This window comes from Eutrema salsugineum, unplaced genomic scaffold (genome assembly GCF_000478725.1).
Source record: "Eutrema salsugineum unplaced genomic scaffold, Eutsalg1_0 scaffold_15, whole genome shotgun sequence".
In the NCBI taxonomy this organism is placed as follows: domain Eukaryota; kingdom Viridiplantae; phylum Streptophyta; class Magnoliopsida; order Brassicales; family Brassicaceae; genus Eutrema; species Eutrema salsugineum.
This window is the reverse complement of record NW_006256867.1, coordinates 1155486-1180311: the sequence shown is the minus strand read 5'-3', so window position 1 is coordinate 1180311 and position 24826 is coordinate 1155486. Positions and strand designations below refer to the sequence as shown.

Below are 24826 nucleotides of genomic sequence, written 5' to 3'. Positions count from 1 at the left end.
TATATTGCTGGGCATCGAGTTACCCTGGAATCAGACCCAGAATACTATGAGGAGGACGAAGCTTCTGATCATAGACGAGAAACTGTGAGACGAGATCGAAGCCGAGGACATGGTCGAGATTATGATCCTCTACGTCAGCAGCTGTGTCATATCAAAATCCAGTATCCTCCTTTCCATGGAACCAATGATCCCGAAGCTTATCTAGATTGGGAAAGGAAGATGAAGTCTAATTTTCTGGTCCAAGGAACTTACGAGCTCAACAAGGTGACGATTGCAGTTTCAGAATTTCATGGGTATGCGCTTCTATGGTGGGAGCAGTTGGAGTCACCAGAAATCGCCTTAGGGAACTTCCGATTACTACTTGGGATCAGCTTGTTATACAGATGAGGAAGCGGTTCGTTCCAGTCCATCATCAGCGCGAAATACTCAACAAGCTTAGGCGCCTCGTCCAAGGTACGAAGTCTGTTCGAGATTAAATCAGGAATTGGAAACTTTGCTCATTCGTGCAGATTTACGAGAAGGAGAAGAGATGGTAATGTCGAGATTTCTTGGAGGACTTAACCGAGAAATTCAAGACAAGGTGGAACTTCAGGATTTCGCAGATATACAAGAGATGGTGCATAAGGCTGAATTGGTGGAATCTCAAGTCAAGAGGCGAAATTTCAAGTCCACATTCACGCCTAGTGTGCCTAAGCCTAAGGAGATCAGCAAACCAGCTTACTCCAGAGACATCAAACCACCCTCTACTGGAGTTAAAGAAGAAGATAAAGCTGAGTTCAAACCTAGAAGTGGTACCTCTATCAGCAATGTGAGGTGTTTCAAATGTCAAGGAATGGGACATTACTCTCGAGAATGTCCGAACAAGAAGGTTTTCTTGTTGCAAGAGGGAGGAGAGATAGTTCCTCAAGAGGACTCAGAGGCCGAATATGAAATAGAGGAAGAGGAAGAAGCTGCCGCCGTGGGCGAGATGCTGGTTGCCAGAAGGACTTTGAGTGTTCAGAGTCAACCTGAAGAGACTTGTCAGCGAGAGAACCTGTTTCATACGAGATGCTTCATTCAAGGAAAAGTTTGCAGCCTGATCATAGATGGAGGAAGTTGTACTAATGCTGCAAGCGAAGAGATGGTTAAGAAGCTCCAGCTCAAGACTATTCCTCATCCAAGACCGTATAAGCTTCAGTGGTTGAATGACAGTGGAGCCTTGACCGTATCTCAGCAAGTTATGGTTTCTCTATCTATTGGGAAATATGAAGATGAGATTTTATGTGACGTCATTCCCATGGTTTCGAGTCATGTGTTGTTAGGCAGACCATGGCAATCAGATCGTAGGGTGATACACGACGGTTACACCAACAAGCATTCATTCGAGTTCAAAGGTCGCAAAATTACCCTCCTACCTCTCACGCCTACCGAGATTTACCAAGATCAGATTCAGATGAAGCTCAAGGAGAAGGAGAAAGTCGCCAACAACCTCTACATAAACCACAGTGAATTTTCTAAACTCTTTGATCCTGAAATGACTACTTTTATGTTTGTGTACAAGGAATCCCTTGTTAGTACTAACCCTTCACAGGAGCTTCCTAGTGCTATGTTTGAGATTTTGCAGGAATATAAGGACGTTTTTCCAGTAGAAATTCCACCAGGACTACCTCCAATTCGCGGGATAGAGCATCAGATTGACTTGGTACCAGGATCAGCCTTACCTAACAGGCCAGCATACCGAACCAATCCTGTAGAGACTAAGGAGCTGCAGAAGCAAGTGGAAGAGCTGATGAGCAAGGGACATATCCGAGAAAGCTTGAGTCCATGTGCGGTTCCAGTTCTGTTGGTGCCCAAGAAAGATGGTTCCTGGAGGATGTGTGTAGACTGCCGAGCTATCAACAACATCACTGTGAAGTATCGGCATCTGATTCTAAGACTAGATGATATGCTGGATGAGCTCTGTGGATCGACAATCTTCTCGAAGATAGATTTGAAGAGTGGGTATCATTAGATCAGAATGAAGGAAGGGGACGAATGGAAGACGACATTCAAGACAAAGCAAGGACTCTACGAGTGGCTAGTTATGCCGTTTGGTCTCACCAATGCTCCCAGCACCTTCATGAGATTAATGAACCATGCCCTGAGACCATTCATTGGCGTGTTCGTAGTGGTTTATTTCGACGACATACTCATCTACAGTAAAGGTTTGGAAGAGCATCTAGACCACATCAGATCGGTTCTTGATGTTCTTCGCTCTCAATCTCTTTTTGCTAATTTATCTAAATGTTCATTCTGCACTAACGAAATTGTTTTCTTAGGCTTTGTAGTAAGTGCAGGAGGAGTTAAAGTAGATGAAGAGAAGATAAAAGCTATCAAGGAGTGGCCAACCCCCAAGAATATTGGAGAAGTCCGAAGTTTCCATGGTTTAGCAGGATTCTACATGCGTTTTGTTTGTGATTTCAGCACCATAGCCGCGCCCTTAACCGAAGTAATCAAGAAAGACGTGGGGTTCAAGTGGGGAGAGGCGCAAGAACAGGCTTTTACAGCCCTTAAAGAGAAGCTTATCAATTCGCCCTTACTAGTACTTCCTGATTTTACTAAGACTTTTGAGATTGAATGCGATGCTTCTGGTGTAGGTATTGGAGCAGTTCTTATGCAGGATAAGAAGCCCGTCGCTTACTTCAGCGAAAAGTTAGGAGGTTAAATTATCCCACTTATGACAAGGAGTTATACGCATTGGTTCGAGCTCTCCAGACATGGCAGCATTACCTATGGCCTAAGGAATTTGTCATTCATACCGATCACGAGTCTCTAAAGCACCTCAAGGGTCAGCAGAAGCTTAACAAAAGACATGGGCGATGGATGGAGTTCATTGAGACATTCCCCTACATTGTTAAGTACAAAAAGGTAAAGATAATGTGGTCGCAGACGCATTATCCCGGAGGTACACTCTTATTTCGACTTTAACATCAAAGTTGATTGGATTTGAGCATATTATAGATCTTTATGAATCTCACACTGACTTTTCTGAGAGCTATGCCAAATATCATAAGTTTGCCTGTGAGAAATTTATAGACAGGATGGATACTTGTTCTTCAGTAACCGATTGTGCATACCACGAGGATCCATTCGAGAGTTACTGGTACGAGAAGCTCATGGAGGTGGATTAGCTGGACATTTCGGTGTCACGAAGACACTTCTTGGGCTCCAAGAGCACTTCTACTAGCCGAACATGAAGAAAGACGTTGAGAAAATCTGTTCTAGATGTGTTGTATGTAAGATGGCTAAGAGTAAAGTTCAACCTCACGGTTTGTATACTCCTTTGCCTATTCCTTCTCAACCTTGGACTAATATCTCTATGGATTTTGTAGTTGGCTTACATCGAACCAGAAATGGTAGAGATTCTATTTTTGTAGTTGTTGACAGGTTTAGCAAGATGGCTCACTTCATCGCTAGCCACAAGACAGATGACGCTGTGAATGTAGCTAACTTGTTTTTCAGGGAAGTAGTGAGACTGCATGGAATGCCACAGATTATCGTTTCAGATCGAGACACGAAGTTCTTAGGATATTTTTGGCGAACGCTTTGGGCTAAGCTGGGAACAAAGCTCTCATTCTCGATTATGTGTCATCCTCAGGCCGATGACAGACCGAGGTGGTGAATAGAACGTTGTCCACACTCCTAAGGACTTTGGTGAAAAGTAACCTCAAGACATGGGAAGAGTGTCTGCCTCATGTCGAGTTTGCTTACAATCACGCTAAGCATCCCGCTACTCTCTTTTCTCCTTTTGAAATTGTATATGGGTTTAATCCACAATCACCTCTAGACTTGATCCCTTTGCCTTTAAGTGGAAAATGCAGTTTGAATGGCAAGGAGAAAGCTGAACAGGTCCGAAGAATACATGCTAAGGCTAAGGAGAACATCGAGAAGAAGACAAAGCAGTATGAGAAACATGCCAAAAAAGGACGAAAGGAACTGATTTTCGAAGAAGGAGATCTGGTGTGGATCCATCTGAGGAATGAGCGATTTCCAGCTGAGCGAAAGAACAAGCTGATGCCCAGAGTTGATGGACCATTCACAGTCATCAAAAGAATCAACAACAATGCCTATCAGATTGATCTTCAAGGTAAGTATGATGTTTCTGATACTTTCAATGTTTCTGACTTGCTTCCTTTTGTTGCAGATTCAGATTTGAGGGCAAATCCTTTTCAAGAGGGAGAGGATGATATGATCGTGACCAGCTCAGAGGAGGAGGAACCAGAGGTAGCTGGCAGGATCACTCGTTCCAGAGCTAGAGAGATGGCTAAGGAGGCTCACGCACTCATTGCCACAGAGGACAGTGATCAACTGGAGGCTGGAGCTCACATCTTCAACATCTTTATCTTGAGGAATGAAGAACCCAGTAACAATGACTAGGTAACTTAGGTGATGATTCTGTACTCTTTTCCTTGGTGAGGATTTTGGAAGGCAAGGAGGTTCTTCTCCAAGGTTTTTAACAAGGCAGAAATCATTGCTACGTCGAGTTACTTAGAAGTTGTTACTAATGGGTAATAACGTGCAAAGTCACAATGACTTGTGCACTAGTTGTTTTAGGCGCACCACTTAGGATTTAGAAGGGACGCCTTGCTGTTTTATTTTTAAATCAAACTTCGTGTTGTTTTTATTTCAAACTTCATGTAGTTTTGTATTAGGGCTGCGATTTTCTCTCTTAGTCTATAAATTAGAGAAAATCGCCTAAGTGTTATTCAGTGAAGAATTTTGATCAAACTTTTAACGTGTTCTTCTCTCTTTGATTTCTGAGAACTAAAAACTCTGAAATTCGAATCTCTTAAAACTAATCTGTTTACAAGAGATTATTCTATCCCTCCATTCCATCGAATTCATTCATCATACTTCCATCATCATCCGTTCGATTATCTCACTACTACCACCAACCCATCGAATCGATCTCTCCATCATCACCATCATCGATTCCTTCGCGACGAGCCACACACAACACCATATCGAGTCTTCAACTCGATCCGCCAGCCACCATCGTTTCTCATCGTTTCGACCATCATCATCGAGTCACCACCACCATCATATCGCTGCATCTAATCCTCTTTGCTTCATAGTTGATCACCTAGGATCGTATCAATGTTCAAGAGGGTATGCTACACTATGAAGATCTTGACTTCTGGGATCACCTGATGTGTTGTGGAGTCTTGTCCGGGAGAGGTTGATCTTTTGAGATTTCTATTGGATTATGCTAGAGATCCATGCACATTTGCGGATATTAGGACAGTATTTAGGAATGAAGCAAATTGGAATCTACATATAGCATGTATTTTTAATGTTTTTTTATTGTACGTTTGGATAAAGAGATTAAGAATAATTGTTGATATCATATTTGGCCAAATTGTTGAAGAGAGAGAGCATATGACTTTTGTAGTCATCTGTTAAATTAGCAGATTTGAAGAGTGATACATTTCTACCCCATATTTGATGAATTCTCTAAGAATCATCATGTTTCTTGATACATTATTAGAATAGTCAAACAATTATCTATCTAGAAATAACTAGCTTTAAAAAAAAAAAAATTTTAGGCGAATCGTTCTATAAAATCACTTTAATCTAAATTAAAATAGTTGAAAGTTCCATCACCATAACATAATTAGGAGATTCTAGAAAGAAAGAGGGAAAGAGGGAACGAGATATATATATATATATATATAATTAGAGAGAGAAAAAAAAAGATTAATGGAAACCGATAATGGAATACTTAGATACAAGGTTATATGGCGAGGAAGAAGACAATGATGTGATAAAGAAACATCTGAAGAATAAGAAATACAAAGAAAATGTAGAAATGAGAGGGAACAAGAAGAGGAAGAAGAAATCCGGGAGAAGAAAATGAAAACAAAGCTGAATAAAAAAGAGCCAAGGAAGAAGAAGATCATAAAGAAGAAGAATAACTTTAAGATGTAGACACGAAGGAAAAATAAAAAATAAAAAGACAATAAAGAAGGAAATTGATGAAGAATAGTGAGAATAAAAAACAGGAAGAGTGAGAATAGAAAAATATAATTCGGAGAAGACGAAGATGATGGAAAAGAAGAATGATAAGATAACGAAAAGAAAAAAATAAGATAAAAACAGTCAGAAAAGACAAGAAAGATATGACAAAGACAAAGAAAATAAAAACCATAGGAAGAATAAAAATGCAGATTAGACCAAGACATCGAAGAAGAAGGAGGAGGAAGGTAAGGATTTGGAGATGATGAAAAAAAACTGAAAAAATATGTAGAAGGAATTGAAGATGACAAATGTGATGAATAAGAAGAATAAACTGAATATGATGAAAAAAAGAAAAGAAAAATATGAGGAAAACGATAAACAAAACTAAAAAAATAAGAAGAAAAAGACGAAGCGGAAGAATTTGAGGTTGAAGATAAGATGAAGAAGAAACAAAAGAATATAAGCCAGAGATAACGAAAACGATCAAAAGAAAAATCGGAAGACGAAGACAATCATATACAAAAAAAAAGAATAAGTGTTGAAAAAGACAAAAAATGATAAAGAATAAGTCAAAGTCAAAGACGATTAAGTAGAAGAAGAAACATAAATCAAATATGTTAAAGAAGAAGAAGGAAAACGTGTGAAATAACTGATTAGAATGACACATATTTACGGAAAAAAAAAGAAAGAATTCTGTTGAGGAAGAGATAAAAAAATAGTTAGAAAAAACCTTTTGTAATTATAAATATACGAGTAAATGGTAATGTTCGAATGTCTAACATTGTTCTTATATTTTGGAAGATTTTTTTAAACAAAGTTAATAATTTAATGATGTAATTATTTTATGAAATTCTTGTGCCCGCACAAGGTGCGGACTAATTACCTAGTTATATACACAAGCACTTGATCAAATCAAAGAAACAAATCTACAAAATCTGAAATTGTAAACTCATTTGGTTTAGGCCCAATGAGTATAACAGGCTTAAGATTCACTTAGATAATAATCCTTATCTTTAGCGCAAGGTTTATGAACACGTGACATTCACGCTCGTTTCTAGCAACTCGGACACGAAATCATTGTAACAAAAAAAACTTTCCGTTTGTACAAACAAAAAAAACAACAAACTTTTCATATTTACAAACCAAAGATTAAACTTTAGTACATAATGAAAGAAGTACAGAAAGCTTTATTTATTTTACATACAGTCCTTACCGGTTTGCTATTGTTTTTCAAGTCACAACGGTGTCGTTTATTCCAATTTCACCATGCCACCGCAACCGCAACCGCCTCTACCGCAACCGCTTTTCTGCAACCACTAAAGTCACCTCCACAAGGCCACAACCACCATATTATGCTGCTTTCACCATGTTTCCGCATTCACCGCTACAGCCACCGCCGCAACCGCTAGCGTTTGCTGCTTTCACCATGTTTCCGCATTCACCGCTACAGCCACCGCCGCAACCGCTAGCGTTTGCTGCTTTCACCATGTTTCCGCATTCACCGCTACAGCCACCGCCGCAACCGCTAGCGTTTGCTGCTTTCATCATGCCTCCGCATTCTCCACTACAGCCACCACCGCAACCGCTAGCGTTTGCTGCTTTCATCATGTCTCCACATTCGCCACTACAACCACCACCACAGCCGCTAGCGTTTGCTATTTTCACCATCTCTCCACATTCACCACTACAGCCACTACCGCAACCGCTAGCGATTGCTGCTTTCACCATGTTTCCACATTCACCGCTGCATCCTCCACCGCAGCCACCGCCTTTTTTAGGAGCTATGATAGCAGCTCCTGTCTCCCCATTTGCCTTCACCGTAGAAACAAGTTTAGTCTCTTTGGTTTCCTCTTTTAGTCCATTACTTTTGAGGCTTTCTTGTTGCGCCACTTTGGTTGTGACATTAAACCCGTTGCCTCCTCCTTTCTTCAAAAGGGTATTGATTATGAAAGCAGATACGATACCGGGCAAAACCAACCAATTCTCCTTGGCCTGCATAGAGTCAAATGAGCATGGCAAAGGCAAAAGAAAAAAAAAAGTTACCTTTCTGGTTAAATCAAACTTGCCTCAATGGAACCGAGTCTCAAATCCAACAATCCCACAGCTTCTCCATATGGATGTTTCTTAGAGAATTCCACAAGTGTCATAAAATCTTGATCATTTCCACGGTTTGCGCAGTGTTTTGGCTCATAATCCAGCTTCCTCCCAGAGAAAATTTTCACCTATAAATCAATAAAAAAGCATTTCATCATTGGCATGCATTACATCATCGAAACCAGAAGATTAATCTTATTTAGTTAGAGTGGAATGTCAGAATATACCACTCGAGTACCCAAAAGCTCAAAGAGCGGATTGGCATTCGTTTGGTTAAGTGACCATTTGGAGTCCAACAAAGACCAGAAACTGCCATTACATTCCGCGAGCACACGAGTTTCACCAGAGTCAAGCACACCAATCACTTGTCTTTGAGCAGTGTGATCACCTTTAACTGTTGCTCCATCACTATATAACAAGGTTTGTGTTATCATTAGAGAATGCGTTTCATTTTGCAAGAGAGAGAGAGAGAGAGAGAGAGAGAGAGAGAGAGAGTTGTCTATAAAGCCCATACCTCATTTGGAGTGTGATCACCTCTGCTTGTGTTTCATCAACAACCTGTGTTGAACTCTTAGCCTGACGGGACTTTCTCATGATTGAAAAGAAGCAAGAGTCATTGCACGATGGTCTCGACTCAACCATGTGTAAAACAGATGGACTGCGTGTCGGTGGAGTCAATGAGACAGCCACTCGCAGGCCTATGGGATTTGGATCAGCTTTACCACCACCTTTACTGGGTGTTGTTAACTCCAACCACTTCTCAACAGAGAGTTGAGTAATAACTGGAAACAGAAACTCCTTTAGTGACAAAGAAGCAAAACCTAAGCTTTTAAGCTCCCTCGAAACTGGTATCTTGGACGGTGAAGAGGAAACAAGTTGGAAACGAAGCTCTCCTGTAGGTTCACACTGGAAAAACGCAACTTGCTTTTCTCCAACCTCAGATAAAATGGTCAGTCTACGTTCAGAATCGAAAAGAGAATCAGGCTGGCTTTTACTGAACAAAACCGAGAGCTTTCCTTTATGTCCATCTGGTAAGTTTCTAACCCCAATAATCTCCAAGAGCACCTACAAGATTTTGAAAGGATCACAAGAGAAAAAAGCGGGAAAAAGAGAGGATTTTGTGGATAAAGAAGCTACCTCAACAACTTCCACCTCAGGAAATTGGATTAAGTTCTGTGAATCGTCTTTTACAGTTGGTTCTTTGCTCAAAACATCAGAAGCAAAAGGAGAAGTTGTGACAGGTGCAGGTGTACTGCCTCTATACATTGCACCGGCTTTCCAGTATCTCGTACTAAATGTTTCCTCCCATTGGGCAGTAGTATTAGAAAAACCGGTATCGAGCTTCTTACCTTTTCCTCGGTCAGAATCTGTGTCATCATGCTCCAAGACCTTACCAATGAGCTTCTCCAAATCATTACAGTAAGACACAGGGTGGAGCTGATGCGTGTGCCAGATAAGGTCAACGTCATAAGTCGGAACGCAAAACCGTTTCAATGACCTTTCTCGGTTCGTTTTAATCAGATAGAGAAACCCTTTATACCTAGCAACAGCTTCTTGCAGAAAGATGTCATTGTTTACATGGGATCTCGAAACCTGTGGCAAGTAACATGAAGAATCATCAACAGAATCAGGAAAAAATTCCAAATCAACAAGATCAATGACAAATCTCATTCTCAAGTTACCTGGTGGTAAAATGGGCTTTGCCTCTTTACAGCTAAAACCAGATCATATTTGGTGCATTTCTCAAGAGCCGAAGTTTTTTCAGAGATATGCTCCGAGTCTACCTTCCTCAACTCTAGGTCATAAGGTTCCTCAGGATACAATTTCTTCCACAAATCTTCAGTTTTTGATCTGCAGTTTCCATTCACGGAAGATACAACGCCAGAATTGTCGAGGACTCTCCCGTAAAATTGCACACAGTCAGACTTATACCTCACCTGGATTTAAACATTAAGAGGAAACTATTCAAACATCTCACAACAAAGATATGTTTTTCCTATCAATGAATGGCTAAGAGTGTATAGCGGTTACCGGATTAAGCCTGTGACAATGCCAAATCCATTCACAGTCAAGAGGAGGGATCAAAGGCCCTTCACTAACTGATGCCTCGGAGTATTTGGCAAGCAAAGGCAGCCAACAAGCGTTGTACCTGAAATCACCAAAATCACTTACATTTGAGAATCTTGATCAATTAAGAAGCTATACAAATTTCCACTGATGTAAAACAAACAGAGAATCTACTTCGTTTTAAAGCACCTGGAAGCACCGAAATCACTTAAAGTTCGAAACTTTGAACAGTTAAAGAAGCCATAATCATATAATCACCGAAGAAAGATTCACTGATCTGAAAGAAAGAGAGAATATACTCCGTTCTAACATAACCAAATCTGTTGTTCAAGATTGTTCTTCATGAGATGCAATCACAAGAACCAAATCGAAAAGAAAAAAGGAAAGGAGATTTGACCTGTCGATGGCTTTTTCAAGTGCAGGGCCTTCGTAGAGCCACCGGTTCCTATCAACAGTTGCTAGGAACTGAAGCTGCTGCTTGGCTGCAGCAAATAAGTCAACGCTTATCTCTATCTTCTGAGCTTCAAGCCACTCAACTTCATGATCCTTCTCTTTATCCATCGACTATCAATTTTGCCTTTTGAAACGGATCAAACAAAACTATTAAGTTTACAAACGAATTTGAGCAAATTCAAGAATAAAGAAACCACAAATTTGATCCTTATCTAATCAATTACATAAACCTTATTACATGCAATTGAACAGATACGGAGTAGTAGAACGGAAATCTCACCTCCGATCGCCGGAAATATCACTTCTTCGCCGATGATTTGTTGTCGGAGACTGAGAGACGCTCTGCTACTGCAGATATAGCGACTACTACTTGTGATCACAATATTGACAAGCGAATTAGAAAATGACCAAAATGCCCCTTCAATGTAAAATCTTATATATAATATCTGGAGTGAAACAATAATGACTTCAAGTCTTTGTTCTAGTTGAAACTTGAAAGGAACAGAACTGTAACTAATTCGGATTTCACGTGAAGTTCACGCATCGTTTAACCTTATCCAATGTTCGAAACCGGTTTAAATCACACGGTTATCTTATGTCTTTTAACGGACAGAAGTCACAGAACCATACCGTTCTCAAATGGGTTTGGAGATAAACAGTCTCACCTTGACATATCAGTTATGAGTTGTGTTATTAGATACATAAAATTACTGGATTTGTGAGCAAAGCAAGAATCATGCAGAATTTGTTTGTGCAATGTGAAACCGACGACCTAAACCGGTTATAGCTTCAGCTTGTGCCCTGAGAAGACGCTCTACATGAATCAGAGGGGCACAATGCTAAAGATCAGATCCTACAATTCAATCAGAATGCTTTTGGTGATTAACGTTTTGTTACTCTTTATCAGCAGCCAAAACAAATGTCTATCAATGAGGAATCTATATAAGCTCCTTAGCCTTTGAGACACAATAACGGACAGAGAATCTTCTGAAAATTTTCTCTTATCTTTTCTGAAACAACAACATCAATGGAAAGATATTCTTGTTGAAGAAAATGATCAAGCGATTTTATGACACAATGAAATGTTTATTGGCATTCAAAAGACATGGAGGCAGACAACGATACACAGTTCAATAGTGGACTATTATAGTTTACTATAGCTATGGAAGAAAGAAAGAATGATTCGACGGTATACATTCAACGAAAGATGCTCAGGCTCGATCTCGATTTCAACAGATACTGGCTATGCGTGTTTCACGTAGCGAACAGAGAAGGATTTGCTGTCGCAGTACTCACTTGGACCTCGAGCATCTCCAAGCGACGTTCCAAAAGATCCAACTTCTCATTCAAAGATGCCAATTTGCTCTTTGTGGTCGATTCTGAAAACATACACACAGACATTAATCGAAAGCTTCATGGTTTGATAATCAGTTAAGCTCCAGAGAAAGTTACATCAACACAAAGATCTCTTGTTCTCTCTCTCACTCTCTCTCACCCCATGGATCTAAGAGCATTAAAAAAGTCAAAAGGATCACAAGAAGATAACGCCCCAAACGATTTGGCATCAAACATAAATTCGAACTAAATAAAATCTAATAATCTCAACATAAGAAAGCTGCAATTTTTCATCTAACCCATCACCAAAATCAATCTCCCAATCATCAAGAACCCTTCTTTGACAGAAAAAAACCCTAAAAGTTTCTAAATTTAGCATAGACAGAGAAATTGACGGACTTGAAGCAAGAAACTCCCAAATTTCGAGAAACCTAGCACAGAGAGATCAAGTAAGTTACCGAATTGGACGAGGAATTCGAAGAGACGACGAACATTGAGAGAGATATGTGAGATGAATTCTCGATTCTCCCAATCTGCTTGAACAGCGATTCCTACGTTCACTGCGTTCGTGATCCCTCCTGCTTTCGCCATTTATTAACCACAAACTCTTTAGTTTCCTCTTCTTCAACAGACACAATCACTCACAGATTTCAGATTCTGCAGCTTTTTCTTTTCTTTGTTCGCCCTTTTTCGATTCAATCCAGCTGTGAGAAATGATTGAGTAATCGATTAGAGAACAAGGGTCACCAAAAAGATTCTGAATTTTTATCGTCCTTTTCTTCGCAGGTTGTTTTATGATTGAAGAAAAAGAAGAAGAACTAGTAGATTGTAGAATTAAGTGGGTACTTGATGAAAGAAAGAGACAATAAAGGGGCTAAATTACAATTTTTGGATATGTGAATCAGTGAATGTTATGAAATTTGCATTTGGTGGGCCGGTTCGGTTTGATCCTATATTTTAATCTTTTCGTAGATTGCGTAGTAAGTGTACAATCTTTTTCGTTCTATTCAAATGTCATTATCAATTGAAGATTGAGCAATTCTTGGTTCTTCGTACATATATACTATTACAACCAAAAGAAAAGAAAAGAAAAGAAATACTATTACAACTAATCTTTAGTCTTTGAATTCAAGATAAGTCGTAAGTCAAGTGTTATTTGGTATGCTCATTTAGAAGGGAATCATCAAAGCTCAAATGGATATCTAGAGACACAGATATTAGATTTTAAGGCCAAAGACGTAAACTTTTTTTTAAATCTAATGTTAAATTATATTTTTTAAAAATCACAGTTCTTTATAATTTTTGTGAATGTTTTCAAATGTTAAAAGAAAACCTAAACAATGATTTAACTATTATCTCGTCGCAAATCAAACTTGTAACCATCTTCGTCTCGGTTGTCTCCTGTGTTACGTATCCAACAAAGTTGGTTTCTAATTTCAAAACAAAGACAAATTCTCTAAAAACATATTGATTTTATTTGGCATAGATGTGACATTCCAATTTTCGTTATATGTGAAAAAACTTATAAAAATTGATTTGGCTACATATATCATCAAATACACTTATCTTTTCGGACACTAATCTTAAGAGAAATTCAGAATTAAGTGTGCTTAAAACTAGAGCAATTTCAGAATGAGTGACCTACCGGGAAGTGGTCCGCGATACCATGTGAGTGAGGACAAAGCACGGGGAAAAATCACATGGTGATTGCAGGGACAATAGACAAGTCTTACGAGCTTCCCGGACTAACGCATCGATCGTCGGACAATGATGAGCCAACAGGCTTAGAATATAGATGTTGGACAAACGAACCTACATAGAGGATGTTGGGCCCACAGGCCTAGAGAGAGGCCGTTTGACTCACTGGAAGAGACAGTTGGGGCGTTCAGAATTGTTGATAACCAATCCAGATGAACGGCGGGATTCGAGTCTCATGGATTTGATAGTCGGCCCGTCTGGTTCCCAAAAGGGAAAAAGAGAGTATAGTCTCACAGTTGGTATTAGAGCCTAGGTTAACTAGCCGGTTCTGACCCGGGTCGCATCTTGGGACGTAGTTAAGGAGAATTCGAGGACGAATTCCTTAGAAGTCGGGGAAAATTGTGACATTTCGATTTTTGGTATATGTGAAAAGGCTTATATGAATTGATTTAGCTATCTATGTTATCAAAGTGCACTGGTGATTGCAGGGATAGTACACAAGTCTTACGAGCCTGACTAACGCATTGATCATCGGACAGTGGTGGGTCAATGGGCCTAGAAAAGAGGACGTTGGGCCAACGAGCCTACAGAGAGGATGTTGGACCCACAGGCTTAGAGAAAAGACGTTGGACTCACTAAAAGGGGCAGTTGGAGCGTTCAGAATTGTTGATAGCCAATCCAGATGAAAAACGGAATCGAAATCTTATGAATTTGATGGCCGATCCGTCTAGTTTTTGAAAGAGAAGAAAAGAGCATAGTCTCACAATAGGTATGTGATTCACACTGGATGTACTCCTAGTTTATACTGCAATAGAACAGTGATGTAGTTGTAATATAAAGAATTCGGAATCCAGAGGACCAGTGTTACTCTATGACTTTGCGATAATTGAATTAAAGCTAAGACGAAAGATGGTTTGTTTGTAACGTTAATGACAAGTAAAAACAAGCTAAAAACAATTTCAATTCAAATTTAAAACAAGCACTAGATCAAGGTAATTCGCAGGAGTTTCAGAGATGAGAATCAAATGACTATTCAGGGCACAACTTAAATGCAGGTCTCGAACTCAAACATAAAAGCTTATCGATCCACTGTCGTGATCTCGATAACTTTATCTAACAACCTAAATTCTAAACTGTTGTTTGAACCTAAAAAATTGCAGACAAGCATTAACGAGCAGGTTTGATGTGTTCACGATTTGCCTTAACTTCAACTGTCGTTGGCTAAGGACAAATCGCTCACCAGTGTTTGTTCTAGCAACCTATTACACTTTTGATGAATAGATTAACCTATGAACGTAAATTGAATGGCCAGTTCAACCTAAGCGTTAAGTCTAACAAAGGTGAAGACAATCGATTTTAAACCCTATTTGCATTCAATTCTCTAACTCATGAAATCCTTTGAAAACTTTAATCTAGCTAAGAGATCTACTCAGACATGGAGAAAAGAAACACAGCAACAGATAGAAAGGAATTCATGAATTAAAATCGCAGAAGAGATAATAGGGTTCAGAATTCTTCTCAAAGTGTAGCAGATTTCTTCTCCCAAAAGCTTACAAATAAAAACTCTCTCGTTCAGAAAATTGTAAAAAGAAAGCGTCGAAGTAAAGATAGCCGGCTCTGGACTCTTTTATTCGTTTCACGCGACTTGGAATTAGGTAAAGATGTTTTTCTTATTTTTCTCCCGGCTGGAGCAGGTGCTCCACAGAAGGTCGAAATCGGGAGCAGGTGCTTGCTGAGAAGGTTTCTCCAATTATGTAGGAAATTGATTCTTTTTGCTCAGCTTCATCCCTTTTTGCTCCAATGCCTTTTGGACCATCCAATCCTCAGCTAAAGCCGCCTAGTCATATGAAATAACCTGAAAAAGATTCGAAAGACTCTTAAAAGGATTAGTAAACACATGTTAGAATGAGTCAAAATCTCCACTCATCAGTATGTTTATTTCAGAAATCAGGAATGAGAAATTTTGGAGTATGAACGAACAAATCTTGAAAAACATTATTCAAACAGTTCTCATAACAAAAGAGATTCAAAAATCCGGGTAGCTAAAATCATTTTTCATGCATTTAATAATGTTGTGGGTAAATGATTTGGATAAATTCAGAAAATTTTAAATACTTTTAAATATTCTTTTTGAAAATATTTAAAGTTTTAATCACTAAACGCTAGTCGAGACTTATGGCACTCTCATCTCATTCACGTTCCATTTTGATACCCATTTAAATTAAAATCAATAGTCTCGAACAAGTAATTAGTTTACCAAATCAAAAATATTAACAGAAAATTTAGACAGGTATGTGTGGAGACGTGAAACCTGTCACGGATATTGACATGTCATGCCTAATTGGCTAATTGTGCATGTGGGTCACTTTGATCACTTTGACTACAGTTTGGATGTTTTAACCGAACACAGGCGAGAAAGAAAATTTTCTCACTCAGTTTGACATAAACTCACAAAAAAAAACCTTAAATACAAAGACTAAACCAAGCTATACAAGAAACCAAATTAATACTAAACAAAAAGAAAACATCAAAGCAAATCAATTTGAAAAGAACCCCTTTAATATTTTAGTTGCTATTCACTGAAAACCTAACAAAGGAAAAAATTTAAACTGCCATCAAACCGAAATTTAAATTGAATACCCTACTTAACTATATCTTATGTATCATATGTCTTAGTTATATACTTAAAATCAAATGAGAAAGCTTAAAAGAATACAATCGACAAGCTGCTCCATTGCTTTCCCAGTTTCCTTTATTTTTTGAAACAAACAATTGCTTACCCTTGAGACGATCTTTATTGCACAAAATTATAACCTTTGGTTTGTTCTTCAACATGATGACACTGATCACGCTTTGTCCTGCATGAAGAAAAGTATAAATAAATGTGCTATATCTAAATATATATATGTACGTATGTATGAACTATGAAGGGTTTGAGAATCAAGAACGAACATGTTGTTAATTATACGTTTTATGATCTTAGCTCTTCGATGGGATCTTATAAAGGGGTTGCTCAGGCTGGCTTAGCTGCAGCCTAACCTGTGCATGGGATTCATCGGCTGCATCTTCTAGCTCACGAAGCCCCATTCCATTTGTGCTTGACGCTGCATAAGCCTGCAAGCCATTAATTACCAAAAATATGTCTCAAAAATATGTCTAGGAGATGTTGGAAGGATGTATTATTTTCAACGCAAAGTAATTAATGAAGTTTGCATTCCTATTTTACCTTCTTGTGTAGTTCTACGTTTTCTTGATGAATCCTTTGTATTTTTCTCGACAACGAGGTTTTCATGATGAATAATATTCCTCTGCAAGAGTTGAACCAAAAATAAGAACCTGAAAGAACTAGAATTGGCAACATAGACTGATCATGTGTTTACGTTGTACCTGTGTGTGTTTGCATGTGCAAAAGATTTCATCTTCATAGTTAAAGACAACATATGTATTCAGTTTATTTTTCTATCAAACAAAATGCTTTCCGTAAATAGTATACGCAAAAGTATTTTGTTTGCATTGGAATTTTTTTTGGAGTTATATATATATATATATATATATATATATCACTGGAAATATTGTTTGCAATTCACTTTTTGTTTACAATATGCAAATATTTTATATGGAAAAACTAATATCGTCTTTGTTTGACATGCAAACACAAACACAAACATTTGACGTCTGATTATTCAGAATCTTAATTGATATATATCATATAGTACTGACCTTTCTGGTTTGTTCTTTGATTTCATTGGTCAAAATTTGCTCCTGAAAGGTTCGAAAAACAAAAGTTGATTAGTTTGAATATCATTGCTATATGATCAATCTTTAAACATCATCATGCTCCAAGACAAACGAGCTAGAGTATTCATATATGTATTGTGTAATATATATAAAGAGAGAGATGAAAATTACCTTTTTCACTTTAACAAAAAAAATTACCTTTTTCATACGAATTCCACGTAAACTCATTTCAAGTTGGCTTTCTATAGTGATCAACTCCTTAACGCTCAAACCATTTAATTGCTGTCCCATTAGTTGTCTGCTTCATAACAAAAATTTCATTGTAGATATATACAGAAAATTATTGCCCTTAATAACATCTTCAAAAAAAGTTACAAAGCCAAACATATACATTATAAATTTATTAGGGCCAAAAGTCCATTTTGGTAATGTAGCTGGAGCTTATATATCTATGTATAATAATATGGAGTTTATTAGGGACATAAGATCAGTTGAGATTTTGTGTTTTTTAAATGTATAAATATTATCATTAAAAATAAGGATGGCTACAAGAAGTAGTCAAATGCTAATTGCGCAAAAAATGATCTAAACAAGAATAAAGAGAAAAAAAATTTCTTAGGAATTGCAAGTGAAAGGAGATCAAAATTCATTTATAAAAGACATGAATTAATCCACTAGTTAGCTTTACAGTTTTAAGCAACTACGTACCGATGATTATCCTGCAATGAGTGAAGTTCTTGCCTTAGAGTTGTGACCTCTGTCTGCCAAAACTACAACACGCAACAGAATCAACCTCATCAACTCTCAAAATCTATTGTAATTGAAAAAATATGATTAAGATATTATACGTATAATTGCCTCTCCTCTTGTGAGTTGTGGACTTTTTCCATAGGTATAAGCTTATACGTACCTTAACTTCGGAAGCTGGGTTTGATAGTTGTTGCTGCTCCATCTTGGTCTTGTTAAATCGTTCAATAGCCGATTTCATACTGTTTATTTCAAATTTTCGAAATGTAGTTTATCAAGTAATATTTCTACATATTTCCACTGCTAGTGAAAGAACGGACGACTAAAAAGCTTCATTTCCTTATGAAATTTGCTCAGTCTTCAAAATTGTCATAAAAAATAAGCTTTAAGATTGTTATTACATAAGAAAACAATTCAGTATAAGTCAGGCATATTTCATTCATGAATGGTATTCACCATGATTTAACTGTCATATATATATTAAAAATTAATATATGATAAAAATTGATCTACAAAATAAATATGAAGTATTTACATTTGAAATTCATATATTTTCAACTTAATTTGTTCACGAGTTTCTAGGGCAAGACACATATTGGTAAATCATACTGTACTTGTTTTTGAAGTGCTTTGATAGTATTAGTCAGAATCCATTGGTAAAGATATTTTCCATGAAATATATATGATAGCTCTTACATTTTAAACGTTAAAATCTAATACATAATAGTTCAGTAAATATATTTTTTTAAAAATTCCTGATGAAATAAATTGATACACTAAGATATAGTTAAAAACATACAGAGTCATTTGATCGTTCTGTCATACTATTAAATACACAAGATACTGAGATTTGTATAAATGTCTACAAGTTTGTGGGTGATAACAAACATTTTATTTATCATCTCCAAATGTATCTATGGTGATCATCTTGTACACTCATTTTTATCAGTACTCTTTTAGTTTTCCAACGATGTACTTGTTTTAGCTTTAAGTACTATGTCCTCTTCCCAAATGTTTCTAAATTTGGCACAGTTATACTGCCACTCCATATACCCAATTTACAACCAAACGTAAACACACACATATATACATTATATGATATAGGTAGACACAACGACACACAAATCCACACACAAAAAAAAGCCATGAGCATCCTTCTAATGAATTTCTTCATCTTTAAAACTAGTATACTTCTTAATTTAGTTTTTGTTTGCTTTGGCATCCTCCTCCTTTCGCACTAAGTTTCCTTTCCAAAGAACATTTTTTGGAGCTATATGACACCACCTAGGATGTATATATATTGAAATGAGCAAGATGTACATAACAAATGAGCAGATCACGCAACTAAACATATCCCACTGAATTAACCCAACCCTTCTTAGAACACCCATACATGATATAATATATGTACCTACATATATATAATATGTTCCAAGTAATAATAGATTTACCCATACATATATATATACATGAATACGTATGTATATAGATGATAAAGATCTAGGGATTGAATAAGGAAGAGAGAAACCTGGAGCTGGCAAAGTCATAGAGCTTGTCGGTGTTGGAGAAAATTATGAGACCGATCTCGGCGTCGCAGAGAATAGCGAGTTCTTTAGCTTTCTTAATGAGACCCTTTCTTCTTTTGGAGAAAGTGACTTGCCTACTCGTCGAATCATTGATCCTCTGGATCACAATCTTCCCTCTCCCCATCAATTTTAACCCTATTTTGATCTTCTCTCAATCTTGGTGATCTTCCCCGTTCTAGGGTTTTTCTAGATCTTGGCAAGACCAAGGGAAGATGAAGAAGAACGAATCAGGAGAGAGAGAGAGAGAGAGAGAGAGAGAGAGAGAGAAAGAGAGAGAGAGAGAGAGAGAGAGAGAGAGAGAGAGAGAGAGAGAGAGAGAGAGAGAGAGAGAGAAAAGAGCTCCGAGGAAGTAAGAGTCAACAATCTCTTCGAGGAATAAACAAATATGTTTAGTCTATTTGAGTTGTTGTATTGGTAGATACAACTTGAGGGCCATTTAGTAAAGTACCAACCTAAAGATATGGCATAGTTAGAACACTGAACACATGAGACAGGCAAAAAACCTCATAAATCAAGTACTTATAGGTTATGCAAATTTACGCAGTTTTCATATGCATATTATACACGTTATACAAAAAGGGCACATTTTAATAAGGATTATCTTATCTGGATAAATGATAAATCTATACGTGGTAAGAAAACTGTTCTACAAACCATTCTGAAAATGAAGTAAACCTAGTAAACTTCTTTAATTTTGTCCAAACACTGAACCAAATGCAGAATATAACACAATAAGAATTTAGTGGTTTAATGAATTTTTTCGGAATCAAAGTATATCAAAAATAAAAACAAAACTTAAATCTGAAACGAAATCCAAATCATACGATTTGTATTCACGTATCAATTTTTTTTGTTTGTTTGATAAACTGTGAGAATCCCAGAAATTTGATCCATAATCTCCCCCTTCACGTATCAAACTTTACCAAAATGATATTTGGATCCTATATACTTATATATATATATATATATATATATTCATAAGCAAAAATATTCAAAACCTAAATCAAAACTGATATTTAGTATCGATTTTTTTTCATTATTATTATGAATTAGGTAGATTTAAATCTGGATAGTATATAATACGATGATATTAGCACAAACTACTAATCTAAATGTTTTCGTGAAAAAATCGGATTGGTTATCTCTATTGCAAAATACCTATAAAAAAAGCAATCATGGACTCTGATGGACAACATAATAATCTTAAATAAAAAGGTAAATGGATTTAAGAATTAATATATGCTACAGCTCTTGACAAAAACAAATTAGCATATATAGCTCATATAGCGCATCTTAACAAAATAAAAATTGCCGACAAAAAAATATAAAAATTAAAATTAAAATTGAAATTGAAAGATGACAATATTTTCTTCTATATCAATAAAGCAGCAAAAGTACTTTTCTTTGGGCACGTGTCAGACAGGAACTTGGAGTTACGGACATTCTGTTCTATGTACATATTTAGATCTGTTGCAAGTTTCCAAATATGGCAAAAATATATCAGATAATGAGAAAATTTCTTAATTCGCTTAGAACTTAACTGTACTTAACTAAACTACTTTTTTGGTCGAAAACTAAACTAGTTATGTTGCATAATATCTCTAATATATAGAGAAAGACTTAAGTTACACTGGTCATTGGTGAAGTAGCCTAGTACAAAATCTCCTGAATAAAATATCTCGGTTTTTCAATTTACCTACAATATATAAACCAAAAATCTTTTACGTTTTCTTCGAGTAAACTAACTACAAATGGATTTATGCTTACATTCAATTATTTACCATGAATCCTGTTAGGTGAGCTGGATTCAGTCAAACACCAGACTGGGCCGGAGGCCCACGAGACTTCGCTTTTGGGCCTGCATCTTTAAAGGGCCGTAATCCAATCTCTGATCCAGTTGTGATCTTCTTCTTCACGAGAGCTGCAACAAGAAACAGAGAGTGAGTGATAACAATCTGATATAGAGAGAGAAAGCTGAAATACAGTAGAGAGAGAAAGTGATCAGAGCTTACGGCGTTAAGGCGGTGTTCCGGTGGAAAGATTCCGGTCCCGATCGTCTTCCTCACGTGTTTCTTTGAGCTTGTTTCCATACGATTGTAAATCGCCTTCAAGCATCTCTTTGTAAACGATTCGATAAGTGAAAGCAGTTGAGGGATCCCGTTCCTTTCCCAAAGACGTAGCCATATTGGTGAACTCTGGGTGAACAAAAAATTGTGTTGTTCCTTTGATCGATCTTCAAAGTTATACCTGCGGATTCATTATTCTTAGATTAGAATCTCTACAAGTGGTATCAGAGCTAACCAGGTTGGATAGCTAAGGAGTTCTAGGAATAAAGGCTCGGAATCGGAACTTATCTTTGTTTAAATGTGACAGTCGTATACACGTGGGAGTAGCAGAAACAGCTCCTGAGCTTACGAATTGGGAGATGCTTTCGCACGCTCCTCCTCCTCGGCAATAGATTCTGTACACCTGATCCATTTCTTTATTAAAAATTTCTTTTGTATACATATGTTAGTCTGACAAATATTTTGTTTTCTTCAAAATACCAAAAGTTAGATTAAACATCAAAGACACAAAAGGGTTAAAGAAAGGTAAAGTAAACAGTTTCATGAAGGGAGAAACAAAAGCAACATAGAATATTGATAGATGTTTTTTTGTTTTGTCAAAAGGGTAATATTGACTGATGTTAAAGACAGGAGTTTTGAATTAAACATTGTATTCTTTTAGAGGGCCTTTTAGACCCTCGTTACCGCATCAGTTATGGTTCAAAAATCAAAATAGTCTGTCACCAAACTACAATCTGAAAACACAAGATCACAAAAATTACCGCATCAATAGGCTATTCACTTTTATAGAAATTCAATACCTTAGAGTTTTGGGATGTAACTGCGGTATTACATATTTTTCTGAATTTCAATACTGAAATAAGAACCGAGACCACTAATATTTTCAAGTATTATATCCAAGTCTGATATGTTTGTTATTACGTCACGGCTTGGCTTGCGTATTTATTATTTTCTTTTGTTTGTAACTATGTTCTTGATTGGCTATAGAATCACCGGTCTGCTACAAACTTATGTGATGCCATATCTTTAACTTCGCAAAAAAAGACTTCATGACAATGGATATGTAATCCGATTGGTTGCTGCTTGCAAGAACGATCTTAATTATGCCAACAGTCAGTTATAACTCTGGTTTCGTAGGCTGTATTCACCACTCCAAGACTAACATGCGCCAAACATAACATAAAACTTTAGTTAGGTTTGCTATTTCTATTTGAATTTCAGTTGTGATAGTTTACTCTTTTGGGATCCTTTGTAACAAAAAAAAAATGTTGTCATATTTTAGGCCTCAATCATTAAAGAAAATCAAGTAAATAACCATCCTTTGATCATACGTACATGTGAAAAAAATATATCATTATTTCTCAAATTTGACGACATGGTGAACATGGTGAAGAACCAGTGACCACGTGGGCATCACTGTTTTTGTTTTCAACCAATCAGATCTCGAGTCTCCAACAACATCATATCCGATATCTTTAATTTTTCTCTTTTATGTTAATCCTTTAAAAAAGACTTTTTTTTTTTTTTTTGTCGACCTTTAAAAAAGACTTAAAAGAAAACAAAAAGGCTATACTTGCCAGATAGTTCGAAAATTGCATTGACATGATCTTAATCATTGATCTACTTAGAACTGTAAATACATACTACATTCGAGATTTATGAAGTTCATATGAAAGAGAATAGAAAAAAAATGTTGATTAGGGCCGATGATAATATTGTTAAAAGTAATTCACGAAGACCTCATCTACATCATTATCCCCTTAATTTGATGCTTTTTTATCCAAATAATCCATATAGTTAAAATTAGATTTTATGAGGTCAGATTACTTAATTGAAACTTGGAATATGAGTCCTTGGAACTTGAACACTGGTTGTAATTGTACTATATATTCCAAGGTTGTTGGCCATGAGCTCATTAAATAAATTCATTAACAGTTACTAATATCTTAATTTATCGAACGTATAAGCACTTGAAACTAATTTATTATCCATTTATAAGAGTTACTGACGTATCAGTAACTTTATAATACTACTATATGTGTATACTAGAATAATAAACATTGACTAAAACAATGTCACTAATCTAAGATTTCATCATACATTCATACGACTATAATCGATTAATCTATACTCTTAGTCTATTCAGAATTGAAAAGTAGATTAATATTTTCAATTTTTAACAACAACATTAATACTTATAACGTTTCATAAATCCAAATATACTAAGACTTGATTCACCAAGCTTCCACTACAAGAAAGATCGGCTTTTACGTCGGCAGATATCGACGTAAATTCGACGTAAAAGAACATTTACGTCGAATTAACGACGAATTACAATTCGTCGTAAAACGATCGTCGTAAAACCCAAATCGTCGTAAAATCGTTGTAAAATTACCAACTCCGGAAAATCGTCGTAAAATCGTCGGAAACAATTCGTCGTAAATGCGACGTAAAATTTCCAACGGATGTACAACGAAATAACTCCATCATAAGAACGACGTAAAATCGATGTAAAATTACATCGATTTAACAACGATTAGGTGACGAAGAATTTCAATTAAGGGAAAAATAAATTTTTAATTATCGATGTTAAATCGTCGTAAATTTTCGACGAAAATCCGACGTAAAGATATTCGTCGTAAATTCGTCGTTAAATTTTTCGACGTTAGATCGACGTAAATTTACGACGAATTTACGTCGATTAATTCGATTTAATTCGATTTTAATAAATTAATTATTTAATTCGATTTTAATTTAATTAATGAATTTTTTAAATAATAAAAAAATTAAAAATAGAAAAAATTTGAAATTTAAATTCAAAAATAATTTATAAATAAAATTACTACAAATTGTTTTTTACAAAAACCTAATCTATACAAAGTCGTAATCGTCGAGGTTGAGATCGACGTCACGAGGAAGCTCTCCGTCTTGGCCGCCCGTCGCTGCTGGACCGACGTTTTCCGTCTGCATTACCGGAGCCGAAGACTGACCGCCCGTCACTGCTGGGACCGGAGCCGAAGTCTGACCGCCCTGCGTCTGCGGGTCCGAGGGTCCAGTACCCGAAGT

At 36.7% G+C, this 24826-nt stretch overlaps 3 protein-coding genes across 4 annotated transcripts; all 3 read right to left on the bottom strand.

Moving 5' to 3' along the window:
* Positions 1-7027: 7027 nt before the first annotated feature.
* Positions 7028-10998, bottom strand: LOC18021824 (glycine-rich domain-containing protein 1). 2 transcript variants are annotated; one of them, XM_024158324.1, is made up of 10 exons: positions 10871-10998; positions 10535-10714; positions 10102-10219; positions 9753-10007; positions 9208-9663; positions 8585-9135; positions 8298-8478; positions 8043-8198; positions 7405-7968; positions 7028-7344 (listed from the first exon to the last, which is right to left on the bottom strand). In XM_024158324.1, the coding sequence occupies exons 2-10, from the start codon at positions 10696-10698 to the stop codon at positions 7327-7329; spliced, it is 2463 nt and encodes an 820-aa protein (XP_024014092.1). In that variant the 5' UTR covers positions 10699-10714; positions 10871-10998; the 3' UTR covers positions 7028-7326. The 2 variants fall into 2 exon arrangements, with proteins under 2 accessions (XP_024014092.1, XP_006404727.1); XM_006404664.2 differs by having other exon boundaries at positions 7028-7968.
* Positions 10999-11618: 620 nt separating this feature from the next.
* Positions 11619-12755, bottom strand: LOC18021823 (protein BRICK 1). The gene is made up of 2 exons (XM_006404663.2): positions 12384-12755; positions 11619-11969 (listed from the first exon to the last, which is right to left on the bottom strand). The coding sequence occupies exons 1-2, from the start codon at positions 12514-12516 to the stop codon at positions 11845-11847; spliced, it is 258 nt and encodes an 85-aa protein (XP_006404726.1). The 5' UTR covers positions 12517-12755; the 3' UTR covers positions 11619-11844.
* Positions 12756-16646: 3891 nt separating this feature from the next.
* Positions 16647-19818, bottom strand: LOC18021822 (agamous-like MADS-box protein AGL17). Its single transcript, XM_024158476.1, is given in 9 exon segments — positions 16647-16685; positions 16687-16737; positions 16850-16904; positions 16906-16931; positions 17344-17385; positions 17560-17659; positions 18070-18131; positions 18272-18350; positions 19637-19818. Coding segments are annotated over 9 exon segments (636 nt in total).
* Positions 19819-24826: the final 5008 nt, after the last annotated feature.

Bases quoted from the DNA above. Each gene is read 5' to 3' on its own strand.
- LOC18021824 (XM_006404664.2), bottom strand. From the start codon at position 10,698: ATGGATAAAGAGAAGGATCATGAAGTTGAGTGGCTTGAAGCTCAGAAG. The intron at 10,220-10,534 runs GTCAAATCTCCT...TGGTGATTTCAG, and splicing joins CTTGAAAAAGCCATCGACAG to GTACAACGCTTGTTGGCTGC. The intron at 9,664-9,752 runs GTAACTTGAGAA...TACTTGCCACAG, and splicing joins AAAGCCCATTTTACCACCAG to GTTTCGAGATCCCATGTAAA.
- LOC18021823 (XM_006404663.2), bottom strand. From the start codon at position 12,516: ATGGCGAAAGCAGGAGGGATCACGAACGCAGTGAACGTAGGAATCGCT. The intron at 11,970-12,383 runs GTAACTTACTTG...GTATGTTTTCAG, and splicing joins CGAATTCCTCGTCCAATTCG to AATCGACCACAAAGAGCAAA.